Source organism: Geotrypetes seraphini, chromosome 14, assembly GCF_902459505.1.
Source record: "Geotrypetes seraphini chromosome 14, aGeoSer1.1, whole genome shotgun sequence".
In the NCBI taxonomy this organism is placed as follows: Eukaryota; Metazoa; Chordata; class Amphibia; order Gymnophiona; family Dermophiidae; genus Geotrypetes; species Geotrypetes seraphini.
The window spans coordinates 33,643,272-33,665,351 of NC_047097.1; the positions used below are offsets into that span (position 1 = coordinate 33,643,272).

The 22,080-nt window shown below is 46.4% G+C and overlaps 1 protein-coding gene across 2 annotated transcripts in view; it reads left to right on the forward strand.

The window, feature by feature from the left end:
* ADAMTSL5 (ADAMTS like 5) overlaps positions 1 to 22,080 on the forward strand; it is a 155,669-nt gene that overhangs the window by 124,365 nt on the left and 9,224 nt on the right. For both annotated transcript variants that reach the window (XM_033920325.1, XM_033920324.1), the window contains exons 9-11: positions 5,885 to 6,048; positions 7,908 to 8,079; positions 10,748 to 10,846. In XM_033920325.1, the coding sequence (XP_033776216.1) occupies positions 5,885 to 6,048; positions 7,908 to 8,079; positions 10,748 to 10,846 (435 nt within the window). The remainder of the gene's footprint in view (positions 1 to 5,884; positions 6,049 to 7,907; positions 8,080 to 10,747; positions 10,847 to 22,080) is intronic.

Below are 22,080 nucleotides of genomic sequence, written 5' to 3' on the forward strand. Positions count from 1 at the left end.
GTCCAGTAATTTACCTGTCTTGTTACTCCACTGATATGACCTAAACTTATAAACATCGATATGAGTCATGGCCTGTGCATTCAACAAAGCATCAATCTTTTTACGGACAGCCTGCTACGCAGTACGGGAGTCCGCAGAGGGCTATGAGAGGAGAACGCTCCTGCAGAGACGCAGTTGTCTAGTGAGTGATACCAACTCCGCCCCCTCAAGTACGCCTTACCAGAATATAATATCAGACACTTCCCCACCCAGATTGGTAGCACAGTACGCTGCCCATTGTTCTGTGAGGTAGGTGTGAAACTTCTTATCCAGATAAAGAGTGGGGTTAAGGCGCCAGATACGGTCAGGAGCGCGGTCAGGCCATTTCAAAGTAAGAGTAACAGCAGCATGATCACTGAAAGGGACCTCAACTATGCGAGTATGGACCACCCTCCCAAAGAATAGGACGAAAGTAAGATATAATCCAACCGGGAATGCGAATGATGCACCCCAGAGTAAAAGGTATCCACAAGGCCCAATTCTCCCATCAGGAAATTCACGCCGATCTGCCCGTTATCGCTCTGCACCAGCCGGGGAGGTTTGCAGTCCACTGACGGATCACTAGTGATATTAAAATCTCTGGCAACGATGAATTCGTAATTTGGCAGAGCCAGTAGAAGAGCAAGAATCCCTGAAAAAAAGAGTGAGAGTAAACATTTGGCCCATAAATATTGCACAGAACTACAGGTCGATCCTGGAGGGTACCGGCCCATATGACATAGCAGCCCTGAGGGTCAGTGATGATCTTGTGAGGAACAGCTACCACACCCTTATGGATAAGTATAGCTACTCCCTGCTGTCTACAATTATAAGAGGAATACGCTGCTTCACCCACCCAATCCCTCACCAGCTTCCGGTGTTCACTGGCGGTGAGGTGCGTCTCCTGCAAAAATGCTACCGATGCCCTCTCACGTTTCAAGAAGCACAGGACCTTCTTTCGTTTAATGGGTGAGTGGAGCCCATCCACATTAAGGGTAATACAAATCAGGTCAGCCGTAGCCATGTGACATACTGAGAAGAGTAAACTGACAGGTATGCAGCACTGATTCTTCCAAAGACCTCCCAGCTGGGCCTCCAGTGAAAAAGGAAAGACAACCCAAGTCGCTGAGGGGTATCCCCCCAACCCCCACCCCCCTACCCCCATGATCCATGCAGCCTTCCATACTCCCACCCCAAACATAGCCCACCACAAAAACTCACAACCCACTCTCCATTCAACCTCCCACCCAATACCCAAAGCAACCCTCCCTAGCCCAACCACCATAAGAAAAAAAAGAAGTAAATGCCCACTCCCAACCTTTCCCACACCCAAAGAGAGAAGGAATAAAAACAGAAATCCACATGGTAAGCAGTGAAGAGTGCGGCCACTAACAGTAGGAATGGTAATGCTCCCCTGAGAGAGCGCACAGGGAACTACCTAACAAGAAAACTAGCAATGTGACAACTTAAGGGCAGTGCAGAGAAACCCCTCCAATCTATCAAAAAGCAAGTAGAAAACAACAAATCCCCTGCCCCACCTCCATGGCCCTGCTGCGGGACCCCCAGAGATATACACACAGGATGCAAAAGTGGGCTGAAGAAGTCCCTTCCGAAGTCCGCCCAGCAAGTCCTAGCAATACTGAGGCCATAAGTCAGTGAGGACTCCAGAACACGGGCCAGAGTGGGTAGGGAAAAAGAAAACCCCCGAATGCCAGGGAGAACACAAAAACATACCAACAGAATACATAGGAGAACCGTTAAGAACATCAAAAAGATCTGTCCTGGCATCCCACATACATACCCCAGTGGGACCAAATCCGGGAGCCAGCCCCCAGGCAGACCAGGGCAGAGGTGGGGGGGGGGGGCAATCCAGCGTAATCCTAGATGGTATCCAAACAAACAAGTCACAGCCCCCCCACCCCAGGTTCACATCGAAGTCATCACGCACCGATCCCCTTAATTCACAAGGACTCTGCTCCCCGCAGGCCCTTCGTGTATGATTTGAGGGCCTCCAACGTGTCACAGACGCAGGGCCTGGCTGCTGCCTGGATGTGGACCTTGACCGGAAACAGGACAGTGAACCGTATTCCACAGCTCGAAGCAATAAGGGGCCAGAGCGCGATGGCTGGCAGCCACTGCCGGTGAATAATAATTGAAGAGCAAGATCTTGGAGCCCTCATATTCTAGCGAGCCTGCCTTGCGGTAAATGCCAGGATTCGGTCCTTGGTGGCGGCATTCAGGAACCAGGCTATGACAGGTATCCCCCTGGTGCTGACTCCCGATGCGATGAACATGCTCCACAACCGCTCGTTCACCAGCTGAATCAGGGCACACGTGCTGGAGCAGCCATTGTCCCACAAAGCGCCAAAGATCGGCTTCTTTAACACTCTCCGGTAGCCCCAGAATCCGCAAGTTGTTCCAGTGACTGCGGTTCTCCTGGTCTTCCAGTCGTGCCCAGAGATCAGAGCATTGAGCTTCTAAGGCGGTCAGGCGCCGGTATCCTGATTGTAATGGTCCTCCTGGGCCGAGACTCGCTGCTCCAAGTGGGAGATCTGGGATCCATGGCACTTGGTGAAGTCCTTAATCTCATCCACAGACACCTGGAATTTGGTAAGTTTATCTTCAATAAGCATTGAGAGATGCCGTGTCAGCTCCCACAGCGTGTCCTGAGGAGCTATCGTAGTTCGCGGCAGGATGCCCTCCGATGCCATTTTAGAGGAAAGCGCAGTCTGCTTATACTTCGGCAGCCACAGGGCCTTGGCGGGCATAACACCACACAGGTACTTGTTCTGCCGCCGGTTTGCACACCCCCTAGCACCCCTGGTTTCCCCGGATCCGATGCACTGCAAATGAAGTTAATCTGAACGCTGCATGTGGCAGAAAACGGCTCAAATATGCAGGGGAAGGTCAGAGCTCAGGCAAAGAGCCACCATTCAGCAGCGCATCATCACGTGACCCCCAAGTTTTAAATTCTGATTGGAACTCTATGCCACTGGAATTATCGCTCAGTGAAATCAAATGAAGCCACAACCACATTCTTAAGTATGAGTCGTACTAAGGGCTAGATTCACTAAGCAAACCGATCGTGTACCGATCGGTGTATGAGCCCTTTGCGACTAGATTTCCCTCCTGCAGTATTCACTAGCCTGTGTAGCGATCCAGTTCCGGTGCTAGCATGCAACTGAGGGGAACTGCATGCAAAGTAGGCAGGGACGCGATTCACTAAACTTTTTTTCGATCCGACTGGGCTCGCAAAAAGCGACTGCTGAGGACCAGTGGCTGAAACCCTTTGCAACTACCCTGCCTTCTGCTGCCCTGCTTTTTAACCTGTCAGCCCCATCTCCTGCAGCCCCAAACACGCCTGCCTGCTCCGATCTCTCCTGCCTCCTCGCCCCTGCTGCACTCTGCCGCCCTTCCCTGCAGTGCAGGTCCGTGGTTGAAACCCAAAACGGGTTAAACCCACAGGCTCACAAAAGTTAAAAATAAAAAAAGTTGCGGCTCGGACGGGTCTGCGCATGCGCGATCCATGCAGGCAGATGGGGGCGTTCCTCCGATTGCCCCCATCTGCATATTTTAGATTAGTGAATTTGTCGGACTTGTCCGAAAGGGAAACGGATTGTTCCGATTCGGGCAGGTTAGTGAATCTAGCCCTTAAGTTGGGTGTCTGTAATTCGAGGACTGCCTGAACTTCTCTAAAGGGCTTTCCTCTCATCAAAGCAATGATCAAGATCAGTGCACTGATACTGAAGCTCTGATGACTGAGAAATAGAGCTCAAAGAGTGCGAGAGTGAATGAGTGTGACACTCCCCTAATGAGTGAGACCTGGTATCTCTGTTTTCCTCTGCCCACATGATATGGAAGGACTTGGCATCAGGCTGGCAGAAACTCTATATGAATGGCACAGTGTTGAAACCAGCTCTGGCTGAGCTCTATAAATCATAAACAACCTCGAATCCCAAGTAATGTTTTAAATTCTTCTTATTACTCTTCTTGAACTTTAACCTCTCACCGGTCCTCACAAACACAACATGCCTTTCAAGTTATTATCACAGTGGTTAGCTTAACATGTTGCCTCCTCACCAGTCCTCATTATAGTTTTTATATATATTGATGTTATTGTTCATACTTAAAGTGCAATCTTATAAAGTGCTTCAAAGTGCTTTAAAGTGCTAAATTCAGTCAAGTTATTCAAAACTTTTATCATTTAATTTACTTATCTTGGTTAAATGGTCGGATGGTGATGGAATTGTTGCGGGAAATGATCCTTGATAAAGCGTAACACACGAAACATGTCAGATCTGAATTTTCCCCGATCATTGTAAGAGTTATATGTGATCTCAAGAGTTATCCCAAGTTTAATTGATAACTTAAAGCCAAACATCTAATTGAGCTGTATAAGTAGCACATTTGACATAACAATCCTAGGGACTCGGGTTCCAATCCTTTGTCAGCTATTCACTTTTGTGTGCCCTTGAATAGTCCCTAATCCCTTTCTTTGGACAAATTTAGCCTGGAAGCTATTTGAGAAAGAGACTCGCGTTGTACAGTGCTGTGTACACTGATGATGTGACTTAAATTTGAGCTCTTGTTATTAGAGCAGTTGTTGCCTATTTTAGCTGTTTTGGCTGAGGAAATATTCACTGCATCCCTCTGTTGACACCTCTGAAAGTGTCAGTGGCACGGATTAGTCAAAGAAACCCCAGGTACTACTTGTTAGAACACTTACACCACGATGCTGGCAATGTAAACATGCTTCTTTTCCAAACAACTCTGGGCGTGTTCTAATGTTGCTGAAGAGGAAATGATATGCGCTGATAGGACTCTCTTTATTACAGCGATAATAGATTACATTAGGAAAATATTTTCTCACTGTGCAATCTGTAATCAGTGGATAGCTTGGCAAAGCAAGTGCTTGCCTCGGCACTGTTTTCTTTGTTCTATCTTTAGCTCTGTGTGCATGTTTTGTCTCCCTTTTTCTCTATGTACTATTCATGAAAAGGAATGTGAAGTTCTGAGGCCTATTAGGGGTATGAAGAGAGCAGAAAACTGCAAGTCATAAGTTTTTGGACATTGGAGAGCAAACACATCATCTTGTTCCAAAAAAGGAAATGTATCTCCAGGTTGAAATCTGAACTTTGTGGAGGTTTTTTGAAGAATGGCACTTCTTTTCTCTGTCCGCAGAACATTTTGTTAACGTTTTTCCTTCAGACCTATAGCCCAACCAGGTGTGTACATTATATATACACTATATATATATATGTGTGTGAGTGTGTATATTATATATCAGTGTTCTTTAACCACCGGTCCATGGACCAGTGCTGGTCCACAGAAATTTCCTGCCGGTCCACAGGGCCAGCACGTGCATCAGGCCCAAAACAATGTTCTTCAACCGCCAGTCCACGGTGCGATCGATGCGGTGTTATCTTCGAGCCAGCTCCCTCTTCCTAACTGATTCAGTGCACAAAGCCACAGGCAGTGGCTCCTATGGGTGTCCTGCGCCTGAACCGGAAGCCTTCTCTCTGACGTTGCAACATCAGAGGGAAGGCTACCAGATGAGGCATAGGACGTGCAAGGTGCAATTAGTACTATTATGGGGCGGGGTCTGAGGTGGAGATTGGGTAGAGATGGGCAGGGTCTGGCCCATGACTTAGCCCAGTGTTCTTCAACCACCGGTCCACAGACCGATGCCGGTCCACAGAATAATTCTTTTATTTCTGCTGGTCCATAGGTGTAAAAAGGTTGAAAAACACTGTTATATATAAATCCACTAGGGAAAGTTGCAAAGCTATATAGCCACACTGGTGGATGGACAGATGGATTTTTGGGGAGGTTAATAACTTCTACCTTTCATCTTTTCTATCTTCAGCTCTGCGAAATGGCAATTTTCGCTATGTGATCAATGGAGACTGGTCAATCAACTGGCCTGGAGTCTACAGTGTGGCAGGAACAAAGGTTCTATACCGTCGATCTGCGGACAACCAGGAGAGCTTTGAGGCAAAAGGGCCCACTGAGGAGAATCTGTATGTTATGGTAAGAGAAGTTGCCATTTTGGGACCTGGCATCACATGGGCAGGAGTGGTTGGGCAAGGCCTCTGCCCCCCCCAAACCCTTAGACCACCAAAGACATTCTGACGTAGGCCTTGGGGGGCCTCCAGGGACAGGGGACACTGTTTATGTTGGAGAGGATTGAAAGAGGGTGCCACTTTGGTTCAGGAAGTGGGTGCCGCTTATGTTGAGGAACTCGGATATAACCATCCAATATTCGGTTAGCTAACTGGGTGGCAAGTTAAATACTGCATCTGCCCACAATTCATTCTGGCTATGGCTTGGTTATGGCTCTACTTCCCCACCCACCTCCTGGCCACTGTAATTTAAAATCGGCAGACAGCCACTGCGCTGTGGAATGAAGACTTCCGGGGCAGGCTTGTTCATTGACGCTGCATGGTGGCTGCCCAAAGATTTAAAATAACAGCTCCTGGGGAAGGTAGGAGGGGAAGTCGTTGTGCCCCAAACAAAAAAAGCATTTCACTGCCTATGTGTCCCAGTATGGCAATTCTTACGTTCATGCAGTGTTTGAAAAACCACTGACTGCTCCCATTTTGATTTTCTGCCCCTTGATATAGAAACATAGTCAATGATGGCACATAAGGACCTGCATAAAGTCCATCCAGTCTACCCAACAAGGTGGCCAGAGCCTCATTCGTATTATGGCTAGGCGTAAACACACTCATCACCCAACAGCATTTGATATGTTCCATAGCATATGAGATGAATGTGATCTACTTGATCTTGGTTGTCTTTGCCATTTATGCTTGACACTGGTCTTACTTCCCAACTTGCCATCTAAGCATCACTCCTGCCCATCATAACGAGGTCATTGAAGTTTGGGATTGATTCCACCCTCTTTTTATATAGTGATCCTCTTTGTCCCATGGCATTTTTTAATTATACCACTGGTTTTGTCCCTACTACCTCCGCCAGGAGGGTATTCCAGACATAAGGTTACCATACGTCTGGGAAAACTCAGACATGTCCTCTTCCCAGAGGGATTTCCAAAACACGGCAGTTTGTCCAGCTTTTGGAAGTCCTGAGCTCGGAAGCTGCGTCTGGAAGCCTTTGCGCATGCACAGCACGTACACATGCGGGTGACATCATTGCATGTCCGTGCATGCACAAAGGCTTCCAAATGCAGTCTTTGAGCTCAGGGAGGTTTGTGTGGGGGTGGGGCTGGGGGAGAATGGGGTGGAGCCAGAGGCAGACTGGGGCAGGGCGGGGCCAGGCGTCCTCTTTTTTTCAAAGAGGAAATCTGGCAAAACCCTACCAGGTATCCAGGTATTCCACTACCCTCTCAGTGAGAAACAAATTTCTTGATGTTCCTCTTAAGTCTACCAAACTATGTGAGGTCCTTTGCACTAGATTCCTGCAATCACTCATATACCCTGTAACAGTTTCTTGTGTTTCCTACCACACACTGCAGCCTCCAAAGACAAATTCTTTGTTCATATAGATCAGTGGTCTGAAACTCGCGGCCCGCCAGGTACTATTTTGAGGCCCTCGGTATGTTTATCATAATCACAAAAGTAAAATAAAACCGTTTCTTGATCATATGTCTCTTTAGCTATGAATTACAGTATTATTATTAAGACTTAGCCAAAAGGAAAGATTTATAAACTATAAAGAGTTTTACCTCATGCAAAATTGTCATTTCTTTAATAAGACATTAACTATTTTTTCTGAGGCCCTTCAAGTACCTACAAATCCAAAATGTGGCCCTGCAAAGGGCTTGAGTTGGAGACCACTGATATAGATATTGTGCCAATTTGACTTGTACTCTACTTCATCCACCTCAAAAGATTGCTCTTTCTTTCCCATTTTCCACACCTCTGCAGGTGCTTTTCACAGAGCAGAATTCTGGGATCGAGTATGAATACTGGCTCCCAAACGACTACTACAACTTTTACCACAGACACCGCAACCCACTACTTCCAAAGCAGTATGAAGTGGCTACTGCATGGGACGAAGTCTCCACTACACAATCAGCTCCCAAGACAAGCAAAGCGGGTGAGGCTTTGGCACAACGTCCATGTTTGGTCTCTGCCCCCTGAAAGTCAGTAACATTAATCACAGGAATTGAGGGCACTTTGGACTGCAAGACTGTAGGGTTTTACGGAAGACCTGTATGGAAGTCGTTCCCAACCTGTTTCTCAAGTACAGTACACCCTCCAGTGGTTCCCAAACCACCAGCCAGTCGGGTCTTCAGGATAGCCGTAATGAATGTGCATGAGAGAGATTTGTATATAATGGAAGCAATGCCCTAGCCCTTTGATATTCACTTCCAGTCCTCAACAGTTGTAGCAAGAAACCTCTAATGAATATGCATGAGAGAGATTGGTATGCCTACTGCTTGCACTGTATACAAATCTCTCTTTCTCTCTCTCTCTGCATATTCAGTAGGGCCATCCTGATCACATGACATGTTGGCATCTCTCAAGGACTAGGAGTAAATGCCACTGTCTAAGTCAGTTTGGTTTTCAGGATATCCATAACGAATGTCCATAGAGTAGACTTGGCTTCTCTGAAGGTCATGTATGCATTTTCATTATCCCATCCCTTAAAAACACAACTTTCAATGGCATAGCGAGGGTGAGTAGTGCCCCTCTCCCGCCCCCCTGCCAAGCACGCCTCCTTCCCCCATACCTTTTTCACTGGCCAGGCATAAGCACCATCACGAACTTGCTGCCTATATCATGTCAGCTATCCTTATGACATCACTTCCGGGGCCCGGGAGTGATGTCAGAGAGAGGTGACACCGACGCGAGCAGCAAGTTCGTAATGCTGCTCACACAGGGAAAAATAAAGCGGTATAAGGAAAGGGACACGTGCACGGCAGGGGGGGGTTTAGGAAGGAGCAGGGGGCAGAGAGGAGGACAGGTGCCTGTGCCCCAAAGCAGACCACCCCCCACCCCCTTACTCACGCCACTGCTTCCAGGACTTGGTTGAGAACCAGTATAGAGATTCTGTGGCTCGTGAAAGAAGAGTTAATGCAATTTGGCTAATTGAATATCGGCCAATTCAATTTGAGATGTGAGCAGGGCATTCAGAGGAACCCCCACTGCAGGATTATTTGGATCCCTTGCTCGATGAGGTCAATTGGACTTCCATTGGAGGAGCCCTAAGGTGCCATCAAGGCTAGCTCTGCATCATTGATATGAAAACATTATCTTCACAATATGCACAGGTATCGCTCTTGCCTGCGCTGGTTTCAGTCGCAGAATGGCTGTTAGGACCTCCTGCTGCAGTCTTGATGGCTGCCCAGGGACGTCTCGGCAACCATTTCCATTGGAGCAGTGGCACATGGGAAGAACAAGTGAGGTTTGTTCCTGCCCCCTAAGAAACCACTAGGCCTGGGGATAATAGTAATTGTGAGGGAGAGACTGCTGCAGAATGGGTAGGCTCTTTTGGTTGTGGGGGGCATTTTCATTTAGTTTTGGTTACTGCTGAAACTGAGTGGCCACTTTTGGTTCATTCAGGCTCTAAGTTGTTTCAGTGACCATTTGGGAGGACAGAAACCTTCCGGAAATTAAGGGAAAGGAATTGGGACTTGTATATCGCCTTTTTACTTCAAGCATTTTCTCTATGTGTCCGGTGGGCTCACAATCTATCTAATGTACCTGGTGTGGTGGGGGATTAAGTGACTTGAATCTCCTCAACCCTTGCAAAATACAACCCTTCCTTTGTAAGGTGTTGCTTCTAATGTCTTTGGCTCACAGCCTGTTAGAGGAATATGTGCTTAAAGGTTTATAAATGAATACCAATTTGTAAGGATTTCTAAAGGAGGAAGAAAAAGCCTCAGAGTCACCCTTTGCTGTTTCTCAAGGGTTGAGGATATGGGAGTATTTTGGTCCCTTGAGTTTGTGGATTTGGAGTTCTTCACTTGGTTAAGTGACTTGCCCAGGGTCACAGAGAGCAGCGTGGGGTGCTGTGGCTTAGCTCTAACCACTTCCTCCCCAACAACCCTCAGTAGCAGCAGAGAGCCAAATCCTAAAAGTACAGAAGATGGAGATGTTTAGTACCCTTCTGAAATGGGATCTAAATGTCTATGAACTTCCCACACCCGTCCCTACCAAGAAACACACCCAGACCATGCAAGCTGCCATTTGATATGTACATAACCCAGCTTTGTAAAACGGAGACTTTTATATAAGATAAACATTTACGTGTCGGTTTATGCAGGTATCAAACTTGAACAGGACTTGTGAGGGTCATTGTGTATTAAGTATGCCATCCGTCATGCAGCACTTTCATAGGCCATGCAGTGACACCCCCAGACACAAACCTTTCACTGGGACCTGGAAACAGGATACTAGGCTTGATGGATCTTCGGTCTGTCCCAGCATAGGTGAGGCCACAGGGGCCGTGGTCAGAAGTCAGTTATGGCTCTACTCCACCACCCACCTCCTCCTGGCCACTGTCATTTCAAATCTGCAGGCAGCCACTGCATTTTTGCCGCTCAGCGTCACTGTGGAATGAAGCCTGGTTGTTGATGCCGCATGGTGGCTGCCCGAAGATTTAAAATGACAGCTATTGGGGAAGGTAGGAGGGGGAGTAATCATTTCACAAGATCCTGCTGGGGCCAGGGTGGAGCTTTTGGGTCCCCCTAAACAAAAAAGCATTCTGCCTATGTGTCCAAGAATGGCAATTCTTACGTTCTTACGTTTGCCCCTTGCAGTTTTGTGGAAACCTGGAGTTCTGATAAATCCACATCCTCAGCCACGCCTGCAGAGAGAGAACACGGAGACCAATGACATCCTGGAAGCCCCCAGGCTAGGTATGGAACCTGGGGAGAGGTATGAGGGATCACATTGCACCACTGGAATGTTAGGGCTTTGGCCAAATTTTACTTCACTTTTATCTGTTTACTTCCACCCTTGTCACCTTTGATCTGACTGACGGCTTTCAGGGTCTAAACTTTGCAGATAAAGCACATTTATCATGAAAGAATTTCAGGATGGTTCAGTCTTTTGGCAAGAACGTTCTGGCATTTGGCCAAATACACTCCCCAGAGCAGGCTTATGTGGAAACCACCCAGCTGTTTAAGAAATGAGGTGTGTTTGTTCATTCTCTCTTTGTAGGCATGAGTCAGACTTTTCGTTTTCATGTTTTCCCTTTGCTACTAATGTTTCCACATGAAAGTTATTGCTTCAGCTCAGCGATCATTCAAGTAGTCTGTAGAGCAAAGCCTGAATATTCATTTACTAGAATGGCAAACTTCTAGGTAGTGGAGGTTAGAGCACTGGCCTTGCCATCCAGGGAAGTCCAGTTCAAATACTGCTGCTATACCACCTTTTTGTAGTTTTCTGACCACATTCAAAGCAGTTTACATACAGGTACTTCAAATATCTTCCCCAGTGAGCTCACAATCTATTTAATGTACCTGGGGCAGTGGAGGATTAAGTGACTTGCCCAGGGTCACAGGCAGTGGCGTAGTGAGGGAGAGAGGTGCCCCTCCCCCTTCCTCCCACCTCCACACACTCCTTCCCCCAAACCTCTGTAATGTTCCTGGTGTGAGTAGCAACCCCCAAGCTGCTGTCACTTGCAGCGGGGGCAGAGAGGAGATCGGGTGCCTGCACCCTTCCCAAGACAGCACCCCCCTGGTCACAGGAAGCCGTGTGGGGTTTGAACCCACAGCCCCAGGGTGTTAAGGTTGTAGCTCTAATCACTACGCCACATTCTCTTCCGTTCCCAGGCAACTCACTGAACCCTTCCTTCAATGCCTCAAGGAGAAAATTTGACTTTTGAGCTGCTTCCCAAAAATTCAAGCAAGTAGACTAAGGGAAAGGAGGGTTATTTGACTCTTAACTCCAGCTATTAGTAACCAGGTCTCATTGCATAAAAGAGCATGATTTGGTGGTACAGGTAGCCCACACTGATAACTATGCCCCTAAATGTTGTTAGTAGGGGTGCTTGTGAACTAGCCTTTATCTGCCATCATGTTTCTTTAGATGTCAGAGCTTGTCGCCATTGGAGAACACAGTGGTGACGCTTGTTTTAAGAGGAACAATGGCATTTTTTAAAAGTAGATTGCACTAGTTTCCTCTTGATCTTACTTTGGTTTTTAAAATGCTAGGGATACTGTGCCAAAATATATTTTTTGAATTCATGTATTTTTAATTACAATTTTAAATAAATAATCCATTATACCAACAGAAATAAAGGAAAAGACAACTATAATGAATCTATAAAAAACATCAAAGGGCCCCAAATTAACTTGAATTGCTTAGTATGTCTCAGCATATCCGCATTCATCTTTTCATACCTATAACTTAAACATAAGGAGAGTCACGTGATGCCATGAGCGTGTGAGGACGCATCCTTGCTCGCTCCGGGGCTACCCTGTTTCCACGACAATAATTGCCGATTTTTCGAAGTCTCCTTTAAGCTGTTTCGACTCCTGAACTCGATCTGGGTGCATGGAAAAATATCTAACCAGATCAACGGATTACATGCAACCCAAATCCGCCCGCAAAGATCGTGATCGAGCGCGGCCTGGGGCGAACAAAATGGCGGCAAGCCCCGCGACGGCGGTCTCGAATCTCACTGAGACCGCCCTAAGCGATATCAAGGACGCCTTGGCGCAGGTCTTGGGGCCGAAGCTGGAAATAATTACGGCACAAATCACTAACGTGGAAACTCTGCTGGCGGCGGCAGCGGCTCGAACGAGTGAGCTGGAGCAACGGGTCTCCACTTTAGAAGACACCTCCGTGACACAGAGCGCAGATTTGGGGGAGTTGCGGGCGCAGGTTCGGGCGCAGGCTGAAAAACTGGACGATCTGGAGAATCGTTCCAGACGCTCGAACCTGCGCCTGCTGGGAGTCCCGGAGTCGATTCCTGACCGTGACCTGCTGGGGGTCCTAGAAACATGGCTGAGGGAAGAATTGCCATTCCACTCCTCTCTGGGGCCCCTCCGTATTGAAAGGGCACATCGCTTGGGCCGTCGTCCTGACTTGGAGACCCGTCCACGTGTTGTCATCATGAAGGTGCTCAACTTTCGCCATAAGGTGGAACTGTTGCAACTCTATCGGAATAAACGTGATGCCTTGAAGTATGATGGCTCTCTGATCAGAATTAGCCAGGATTTTTCTCTGGCTCTACAGGAACGGAGGCGACCATTTTACTCCCTCTGCACACAACTGTCAGAGCTTAAAGTCAGATTCCAGTTTAACTATCCGGCTCAATTGAGGATCCTTCACAATGGTGTCTGGAAAACCTTCCTATCATCTGAGGCGGCTGCTGAATTTATTGCCTTGCTTAAACGGCCTGATTCAGGACAGGTTTGACTCTGGGGTTTGAGCCTTCTATGAGACTGACATGTATAGCATGATTGTTATTGTCCCTAAGCGTTTTTCTAGGGAGACCATGTTTTGGAAAATTTCCTGAGTATATCCTTTTGCTGGCCGGGGTGGCCCTGGGAGGGACATCTATCGTGACTCTTCTTTCTCCCACATGATGGGAGCAGCGGGGAGTGTTGGGGGGTTTCGGGGGGAGGGATATTCCTGGGTGGCAGCAGCGGTACCTGTAGGGCAAATTGTGTTTTTCTATCTGTGTTCTCTATGGTTCTTGTACATTTTGGGATATTGTGCATGGTATGAATGGAGTGTGCTTGTGCAGTCCTGGGGTGAGGCTGGGCGCCCCTGGACTCTCTCTATAGGATGGTTTCTTGATAATGATCTGAGCAGTGGGGAGAGTCATGGGTGATAGGAATTTCCGTATACTTTCCTGGAATGTATCAGGCATCACCTCGCCTGCCAAGCGGACAAAGATTTTGTCACAGTTGAAACATCACTCGGTTGACATAGCCTGCCTCCAGGAAACTAGACTTACCGACGCAGAACACCAAAAACTGAAGAGAGGTTGGGTTGGGGACCTATATTATGCATCCTCATCAGGGAAGAGGGCGGGGGTGGCTATATTGATCAGAAAGGGTTTACCATGCTCTGTCCAGGTCCTGAGGCGTGACACTGATGGTCGATATTTACTGGTGAGGGTGACAAGTCCGGGCGGGTCGTTCCGGTTACTAGTGGGATATGGCCCTAATGGATACCAACACTCCTTTTTCCAAAATCTGATTAATATATGTTTACAGTTTTCAGGTGACCCGCTGATATTCGTGGGTGATTTGAATCAGGTTCTGGATCCTGGTGTGGATCGCTCTGGAGGGTTGGGGCCAACGACGGCGAGACAGACAAAGGGTGTTCCTTATCTGTGCCGGACTTTGGGGCTGGTGGATCCCTGGCGGTTGCTTCACCCCACTGACAGAGATTATACGCACCAATCCAGGGCTCATGGAACATTTTCCAGAATTGACTACACTTTGATCTCAGAACACAAATTTGCTTGGGTTTCGGAGGCAACCATAGGCCCCCTTGAAATCTCTGACCATCATATGATTTGGCTAGATGTAGCAGTGGGGGGATCGGTGGGTGTTGGGTCGGGCTGGAGATTTCCCTCCTACTTGCACTCTGATCCTCATTTTAGGGAATTTCTATCTGGGAAATGGGAGGAATACAGCTCCTTTAATGCTCAACATTTAAATCAACCCTTATTGTTTTGGGACGCTGCCAAGGCGGTACTACGCGGGGAGGTGATTGCTTATGTGGCCGCTAGAACTCGGAGAATTGCCCATCGTATAGTGTTACTGGAGAAACAGTCGACTCAATTGAAACGGGAGTTACTGCACTCTCCTTCTCCGGCTGCTAGGGAGGCATATTCCGCCGTTTTGGCGGAGCTAAACTCTCTCATTCATGAGCGTACTAAGAAATTATTATTTTTTCGCAAATATCAATTTTATAAATATGGCAATAAAACCGGGAAGTTGTTAGTTTCTGTCGCCAAGAGTTGGAAGGGATCTCGATATATCGCTATGTTGAAGGAGAAGTCGGGGAAAGTACTGACATCCGCGGACGATATTTCCAATTGCTTTCAAAATTATTTTGCAGATTTCTATTCGTCACCTGGTCCCTACACGGGCCCGGACGTGGGGGATTACTTAGAGGACGCGGGGATGCCCAAATTATCGGCGGTTCAAATATCTCGGTTGGATAGACCTTTGCAGCTCCCGGAAGTTCTACAGGCGATTAAGACTCTGAAATCGTGTACGGCTCCGGGCCCGGATGGCTTTTCTCCGGAGTTCTATAAGATCTTGGCGACCTCAATAGGGGGGACCCTTTTAAATTTTTACTCTGAGGTACAGAACTCCGGCGCCCTCCCGCGGTATGCAAATGATGCTTTGATAACTTTGATCCCAAAACCTTCCAAACCACCGACGGATATTGAATCATATCGCCCGATATCACTGCTGAATGTGGACCTGAAAATCTTGGCTCGTATTTTGGCGGACAGACTGGCCTCCCTGCTCCCTGCCGTAATTGTGCCGGAACAGGTGGGCTTTGTACGATCTCGTCAATCGGTAATTAATGTACGCCGGGTACTGCTGGCCTTTTCTCGAGCCCAGCGGGCCCACATTCCAGGGTTGTTGGTTGGGTTAGATGCGGCTAAGGCCTTTGATAAAGTCCACTGGCATTACCTCTTTCAGGTGCTGCATTATATGGGGTTCCCTGATAGTTACCTGGCGTTGATTAGATCGCTCTACTCGAGACCCAGGGCATCGGTTTTGGTTAATGGAGTACGCTCTTCTTTTTTTGTGGTGGGCAGAGGGACACGTCAGGGATGCCCGTTATCGCCCCTCCTTTTTCTTTTATACTTAGATCCTTTACTACGCACACTTCAGAGGGACGATGAACTAGTGGGGTTACCTGAGGGCTCCTCTCAGCTGAGGGTGCTGGCATTCGCGGATGACCTTCTGCTTACTTTAGGTGATCCGCATCGCTCTTTGCCTCGAGCGCTGGAACTTCTGGATGAATTTAATCTTTATTCAGGTCTGGTGCTTAATAAGCAGAAGTCCATAGTGTTGCCCACCTCACCTGGGGTGCGTCTGGGTTGGCAGGGAGAATTTCCCTTACAGTGGGCTACATCTCAGCTGACCTATTTGGGGGTGGTGATCCCTCAGGACCTGGACAGGCTGTATTCCCTTAATGTCTCACCCTTATTTCGGCGCACTATATCCACTCTCGCGGGTTGGAGGAAACTCCCTTTGTCACTTTCTGGCCGTATTGCATTGTACAATATGATGCTCTTACCACAATGGCTTTACATTATGCAAATGTTGCCCATTATGCTTACACCTAGACACTTGGCACGCCTCAACTCACACCTCTCCGCTTATTTATGGCAGGGAAGGCGGGCTAGGATAGCTCTGTCCAAGTTGATGCTGCCAAGACATCGGGGGGGGATGGGTTTGCTGGATATTTCCCGATTTGTACTTGCATGTCAATTTAGACACCTACACGATTGGTTTTGTAATACCTCCTGGTTTTCCCAGCCTGAGAATGAATGCTTTGAGTTCAGACCGTACCATTTCAGTTTTCTATTACATGTTCGACAGTTACCCGACTTGCCTTCTCTGCACAGTCATCCTTTTTTGCAGGTGATGCGAACAGCTTGGAAAAAACTATGTCGGTTATTGAAAACTTCTTCTGAAACTACACCCTATCTTCCTGTGGCGGGCAACGGAGCATTCTCCCCTGGTATGGACTCTGCTGTCTTTGGCCGCTGGACTTCTCAGGGCCTTCACTACCTGTTCCAGACGGTGCAGGATGCGGGTACTCCGACCCCACTTACTGACTTACAGAGGGAATTTACTTTTGTAACTGGGGACTGGTTTGCTCATCGACAACTGTGCCACTACATACAGACTCTGACTCCTGCACTGTTGAGAGACGTGGTTCAATCTAGCTTACGAGAAGCCCTTGATCTCACGACACACGACCATGTACCCTTAAAATTTTACCATAAATTCTTGCAAGACTTATCTGGAGAGTTGGACTTTGTCTCTCTTGCCCAGAAATGGTCGGCTGACCTGCAGGTACCAATCTCTGATGATATGTTGCGAAGGGGACTTCGCGTGGGACGCGACCCTACCTTGTCTTCACTGGAGAAAGAGCGTAATTACAAGTTTTTACTGCGAGCATTCTACCCGCCCAAGCGGGCTATGATAATGGGGATTGGTACATCTTCTGGTTGTGGAAAATGCTCCTCTCCAATGGCATCCTTTGGACACATGTTTTGGACATGCCCCCTGGTGTCTGCATTTTGGTTGACTTTAATACCCACGTTGGCTGCGCTATGGGGATGCTCGTGGAGGTTGCATCCCAGTTTTCTTCTTACTGCACAAATTCGATTTCATCCACCAACACCAGGATGTGCGGCCTTCCTCCGAAAGACTGTACTTATGGGCCGGAAATGCATTCTGACACAGTGGCTTTCACCTCAACCTCCTTCACTGCAACAGTGGCGTTCACTTATGTTACAGCAAATGCTGTTGGAAAGGAGGGACATTGTTGATTTGCATACTAAAAAGGGCAGGCTGTTCCGACAATGCTGGTACCTGTTTAGTTTAACATTTGTCACACCCATTCAACAACAACTATGGACAGACTGATCTGATTTCCACTTTACTGCTTTAGGCTCTCTAATACCATGTTATCTTCCGCTGTTGCTGCCCGGGTGGGGTGGGATGGGGAGGGATGAGGGGGGAGGGAGGATTGGGTGAGTTGGGGATTTGGGAAAGTTGGCTTATCATATAACTTGACATCCTTGTTTACGTACTTGTCTTGCTATACTGTTTAATAAAAATTATTACATATAACTTAAACATAAATTTGCCCACCAGAAAGTAAAGTTAAGGCGATCCCAGTTCTTCCAATTGCGAGTAACCTTTGCATGGCTATCCCGGTCATAATAAGGAAAAGCCGACCTTTATATCTGTCCAATGCAGTATCGTCTCACATATGACTACCTCATATGTCAAAGGGATTGATACCTTTTTTTGTTTAAAAAACTGTGTTTTAGGTGGTATAGAGCCTATATTTCTGGTGCCTGTGGCTCAAGGTGACTAAAGTAGGGAAAATCCTGTTATAAATCCTGTGTTTTAGGGTAGCACTGATAGAACCTGCAGTTTTGTTTAAAAAACTGTGTTTTAGGTGGTATAGAGCCTATATTTCTGGTGCCTGTGGCTCAAGGTGACTAAAGTAGGGAAAATCCTGTTATAAATCCTGTGTTTTAGGGTAGCACTGATAGAACCTGCAGTTTTGTTTAAAAAACTGTGTTTTAGGTGGTATAGAGCCTATATTTCTGGTGCCTGTGGCTCAAGGTGACTAAAGTAGGGAAAATCCTGTTATAAATCCTGTGTTTTAGGGTAGCACTGATAGAACTTGCAGTTTTGTTTAAAAAACTGTGTTTTAGGTGGTATAGAGCCTATATTTCTGGTGCCTGTGGCTCAAGGTGACTAAAGTAGGGAAAATCCTGTTATAAATCCTGTGTTTTAGGGTAGCACTGATAGAACCTGCAGTTTTGTTTAAAAAACTGTGTTTTAGGTGGTATAGAGCCTATATTTCTGGTGCCTGTGGCTCAAGGTGACTAAAGTAGGGAAAATCCTGTTATAAATCCTGTGTTTTAGGGTAGCACTGATAGAACCTGCATTTTTGTTTAAAATACTGTGTTTTAGGTGGTATAGAGCCTATATTTCTGGTGCCTGTGGCTCAGGGTGACTAAAGTAGGGAAAATCCTGTTATAAATCCTGTGTTTTAGGGTAGCACTGATAGAACCTGCAGTTTTGTTTAGAATACTGTGTTTTAGGTGGTATAGAGCCTATATTTCTGACTCACTAGTTTTTAAACATTGTGTCTGATTAGGTGGAGAAGGGAGGGGCTCTGTTTTACTTCTAAGGTTAATTGCATTATCTTTGGGACATTGCTGAAACAAGGCTGCCCTGTGAACTTCTAAAAGCTAAGTTACTCAGATTTTCATATTTCAGCATTTCATATTTCAGCTTTTCACTGGTTTTCAGCATTATATCTGCTTAATTTCTCTTCTCCTCCCTGTTTCTTACTAAAAAAAAAAATATAAAAAAAGCACAAAAAAATCCTTCTCTTTCCTCTGTTAAATCTTATTTCTTCTTCCTGCAGTTTTGTTTAAAATACTGTGTTTTAGGTGGTATAGAGCCTATATTTCTGCCTTACTAGTAGTCTTACTTATAGTCCCACCAACCCCAGGGACCACTATTCATATATAGAGACCCATATAATCAGGACTTCACAACCAATCAAGATGACCTTTATTCTATGCAATCACTGTGGTGCTTTAATTCCAAGACATACTATTTGGAGGCTTAAGGCTTGCCCCATCTGTCTTCAACTTGCCAGTATTAAGGAGGAGCTCTGCAAACTTAAACAGGAATTGAATACAATTAAAGCAGCTTCCATCACTCCACAAAATCATACCAACTTACCACCTCTACCTCAAAGAATAAAACAGCCCAGGAATAAATGGGTCACAGTAGGCTCAGGAAGACTGCGACATGTAACACAGAAACATCCACCTTCACTAATATTACCTCTACAGAATTCCTTCGCTCCACTAGTGCACTGCGATACTCATGAAAACAGAAGGGAGGTGGGACTGGAACCAATGAAAGAAACTCAAGAGAACAAGAGCACCCTAAGTACAAATAAAAAAGCCAAAAACAGAAAACTATTACTGTTGGGAGATTCCATCATCAGAGGCATTAACCTTGGAACACAGGGCGAGGAGTCCAAAATAGTGAAATGTCTTCCAGGATCCTCAGCTACCAGGAGTTCCAGGCAAATACTGACTAAAATTAAGGAAGAAACTAAGGATTTTAACACTGATGTTGTTATCCATCTGGGAACAAATGACCTGGCCAACAACTCCACACTTGCAGCACAGAAAGCTTTTCGGGAGCTTGGTGAGGGCGTGAAACCTTTTGTAAAGACTTTAGCTTTTTCTGAAATACTGCCTGCATATGGAAAAGGAGAGCAAAGAATGAAAAACACAGAGGACTTTAATAGATGGCTCAGAGCCTGGTGTCATCAAGAAGGCTTCAGGTACATAGGAGGATGGGGAAATACATGGAAGGACAAGAAGCTATATTGCACTGATGGGCTACATATTACTACAGCAGGAAAAAGAAACCTTGCAGAGAAATTTAGACAATATTTTTCTAGGCATTTAAACTAGAAGGTGGGGGTGGTGTATGTAGAGACCACCCCCGGCAAAAGAAAAGATGTGATAGTAGTAAAGGCTGCAACAAAAGCAATATCAGCAACTCATTTCTTAGTATTGCAGCGGAAAGTGAAACGACACAAAAATCCATACGAAAAAGGAGATTATCGCTGAAAAATAGCTGGAAAGCAATGACCACAAATGCTCGCAGTCTAAGCAACAAAGTTCATGATCTGCAAGCCCTAATATTAGAGGCAGATCTAGATATTGTTGCTATCACAGAGACATGGTTCAGTGAATCACATGGATGGGATGCAAACATACCGGGATATAATCTTTTTAGGAAGGACAGAGATGGTCATAAAGGTGGAGGAGTAGCTCTCTATGTAAAGATCAATATCCAAGCGACCGAAATGCAAGGGACCTGGGGAGAGGAAGAAGCGATATGGATTGCTCTGAAAAGAGAAGATGGAACTTCTATCTACGTGGGTGTAGTCTACAGACCTCCGACTCAATCGCAGCAAATTGATAAGGATCTGATTGTGGATATCCAAAAGTTTGGAAGGAAAGAGGAGGTTCTGCTGTTGGGAGATTTCAACCTGCCGGATGCGGACTGGAATGTTCCGACTGCGGAATCGGAAAGAAGTAGGGAGATTGTGGATGCCTTTCAAGAGGCTCTGCTCAGACAAATGGTGACGGAACCCACAAGGGAAAAAGCGATATTGGATCTGGTCCTCACAAATGGAGATAGTATATCTAATGTTCGAGTGGGTGCTCACCTGGGTAGTAGCGATCATCAAACGGTTTGGTTTGATATAACGGCTAAAGTGGAGAGCGGCCGCACGATACTTAAAGTCCTAGATTTCAAACGTACGGACTTTAATGCAATGGGAAAGTACCTGAAGAAAGAGCTGTTAGGATGGGAGGACATAAGAGAAGTGGAAAGACAGTGGTCTAAGCTGAAAGGAGCGATAAAAATGGCTACGGACCTTTATGTGAAGAAAATCAATAAAAACAAGAGAAAAAGGAAGCCGATATGGTTCTCCAACCTAGTGGCTGAGAAAATAAAGGCGAAAGAGTTGGCGTTCATGAAATATAAAAAAACCCAAGAAGAGGAGAGCAGAAAGGACTACAGGGTGAAACTGAAAGAAGCCAAGAGAGAGATACGTTTAGCGAAGGCACAGGCGGAAGAACAAATGGCTAAAAATGTAAAAAAGGGAGATAAAAATTTTTTCAGATATATTAGTGAAAGGAGGAAGATAAAAAATGGAATTGCTAGGCTAAAAGATGCTGGGAACAAATATGTGGAGAGTGATGAGGAGAAAGCAAATGTGCTAAACAAATACTTCTGTTCTGTGTTCACAGAAGAAAATCCTGGAGAAGGACCGAGATTGTCCGGCAAAGTTACACGAGAAAATGGAGTAGATTCTGCGCCGTTCACGGAGGAGGGTGTTTATGAGCAACTTGAAAAACTGAAGGTGGACAAAGCGATGGGACCAGACGGGATCCATCCCAGGATACTAAGGGAACTCAGAGAGGTTCTGGCGAGTCCTATTAAAGACTTGTTCAACAAATCTCTGGAGACGGGAGTGATTCCTGGGGATTGGAGGAGAGCGGATGTGGTCCCTATTCATAAAAGTGGTCACAGGGATGAAGCAGGAAACTACAGGCCGGTGAGCCTCACTTCAGTTGTTGGAAAAATAATGGAAGTGTTGCTGAAAGAAAGGATAGTGTATTTCCTTGAATCTAATGGGTTACAGGATCCGAGGCAACATGGCTTTACAAAAGGTAAATCGTGCCAAACGAACCTGATTGAATTTTTTCATTGGGTGACCAGAGAGCTGGATCAAGGACATATGCTAGATGTAATTTACTTGGATTTCAGCAAAGCCTTTGATACAGTTCCTCATAGGAGGCTGTTGA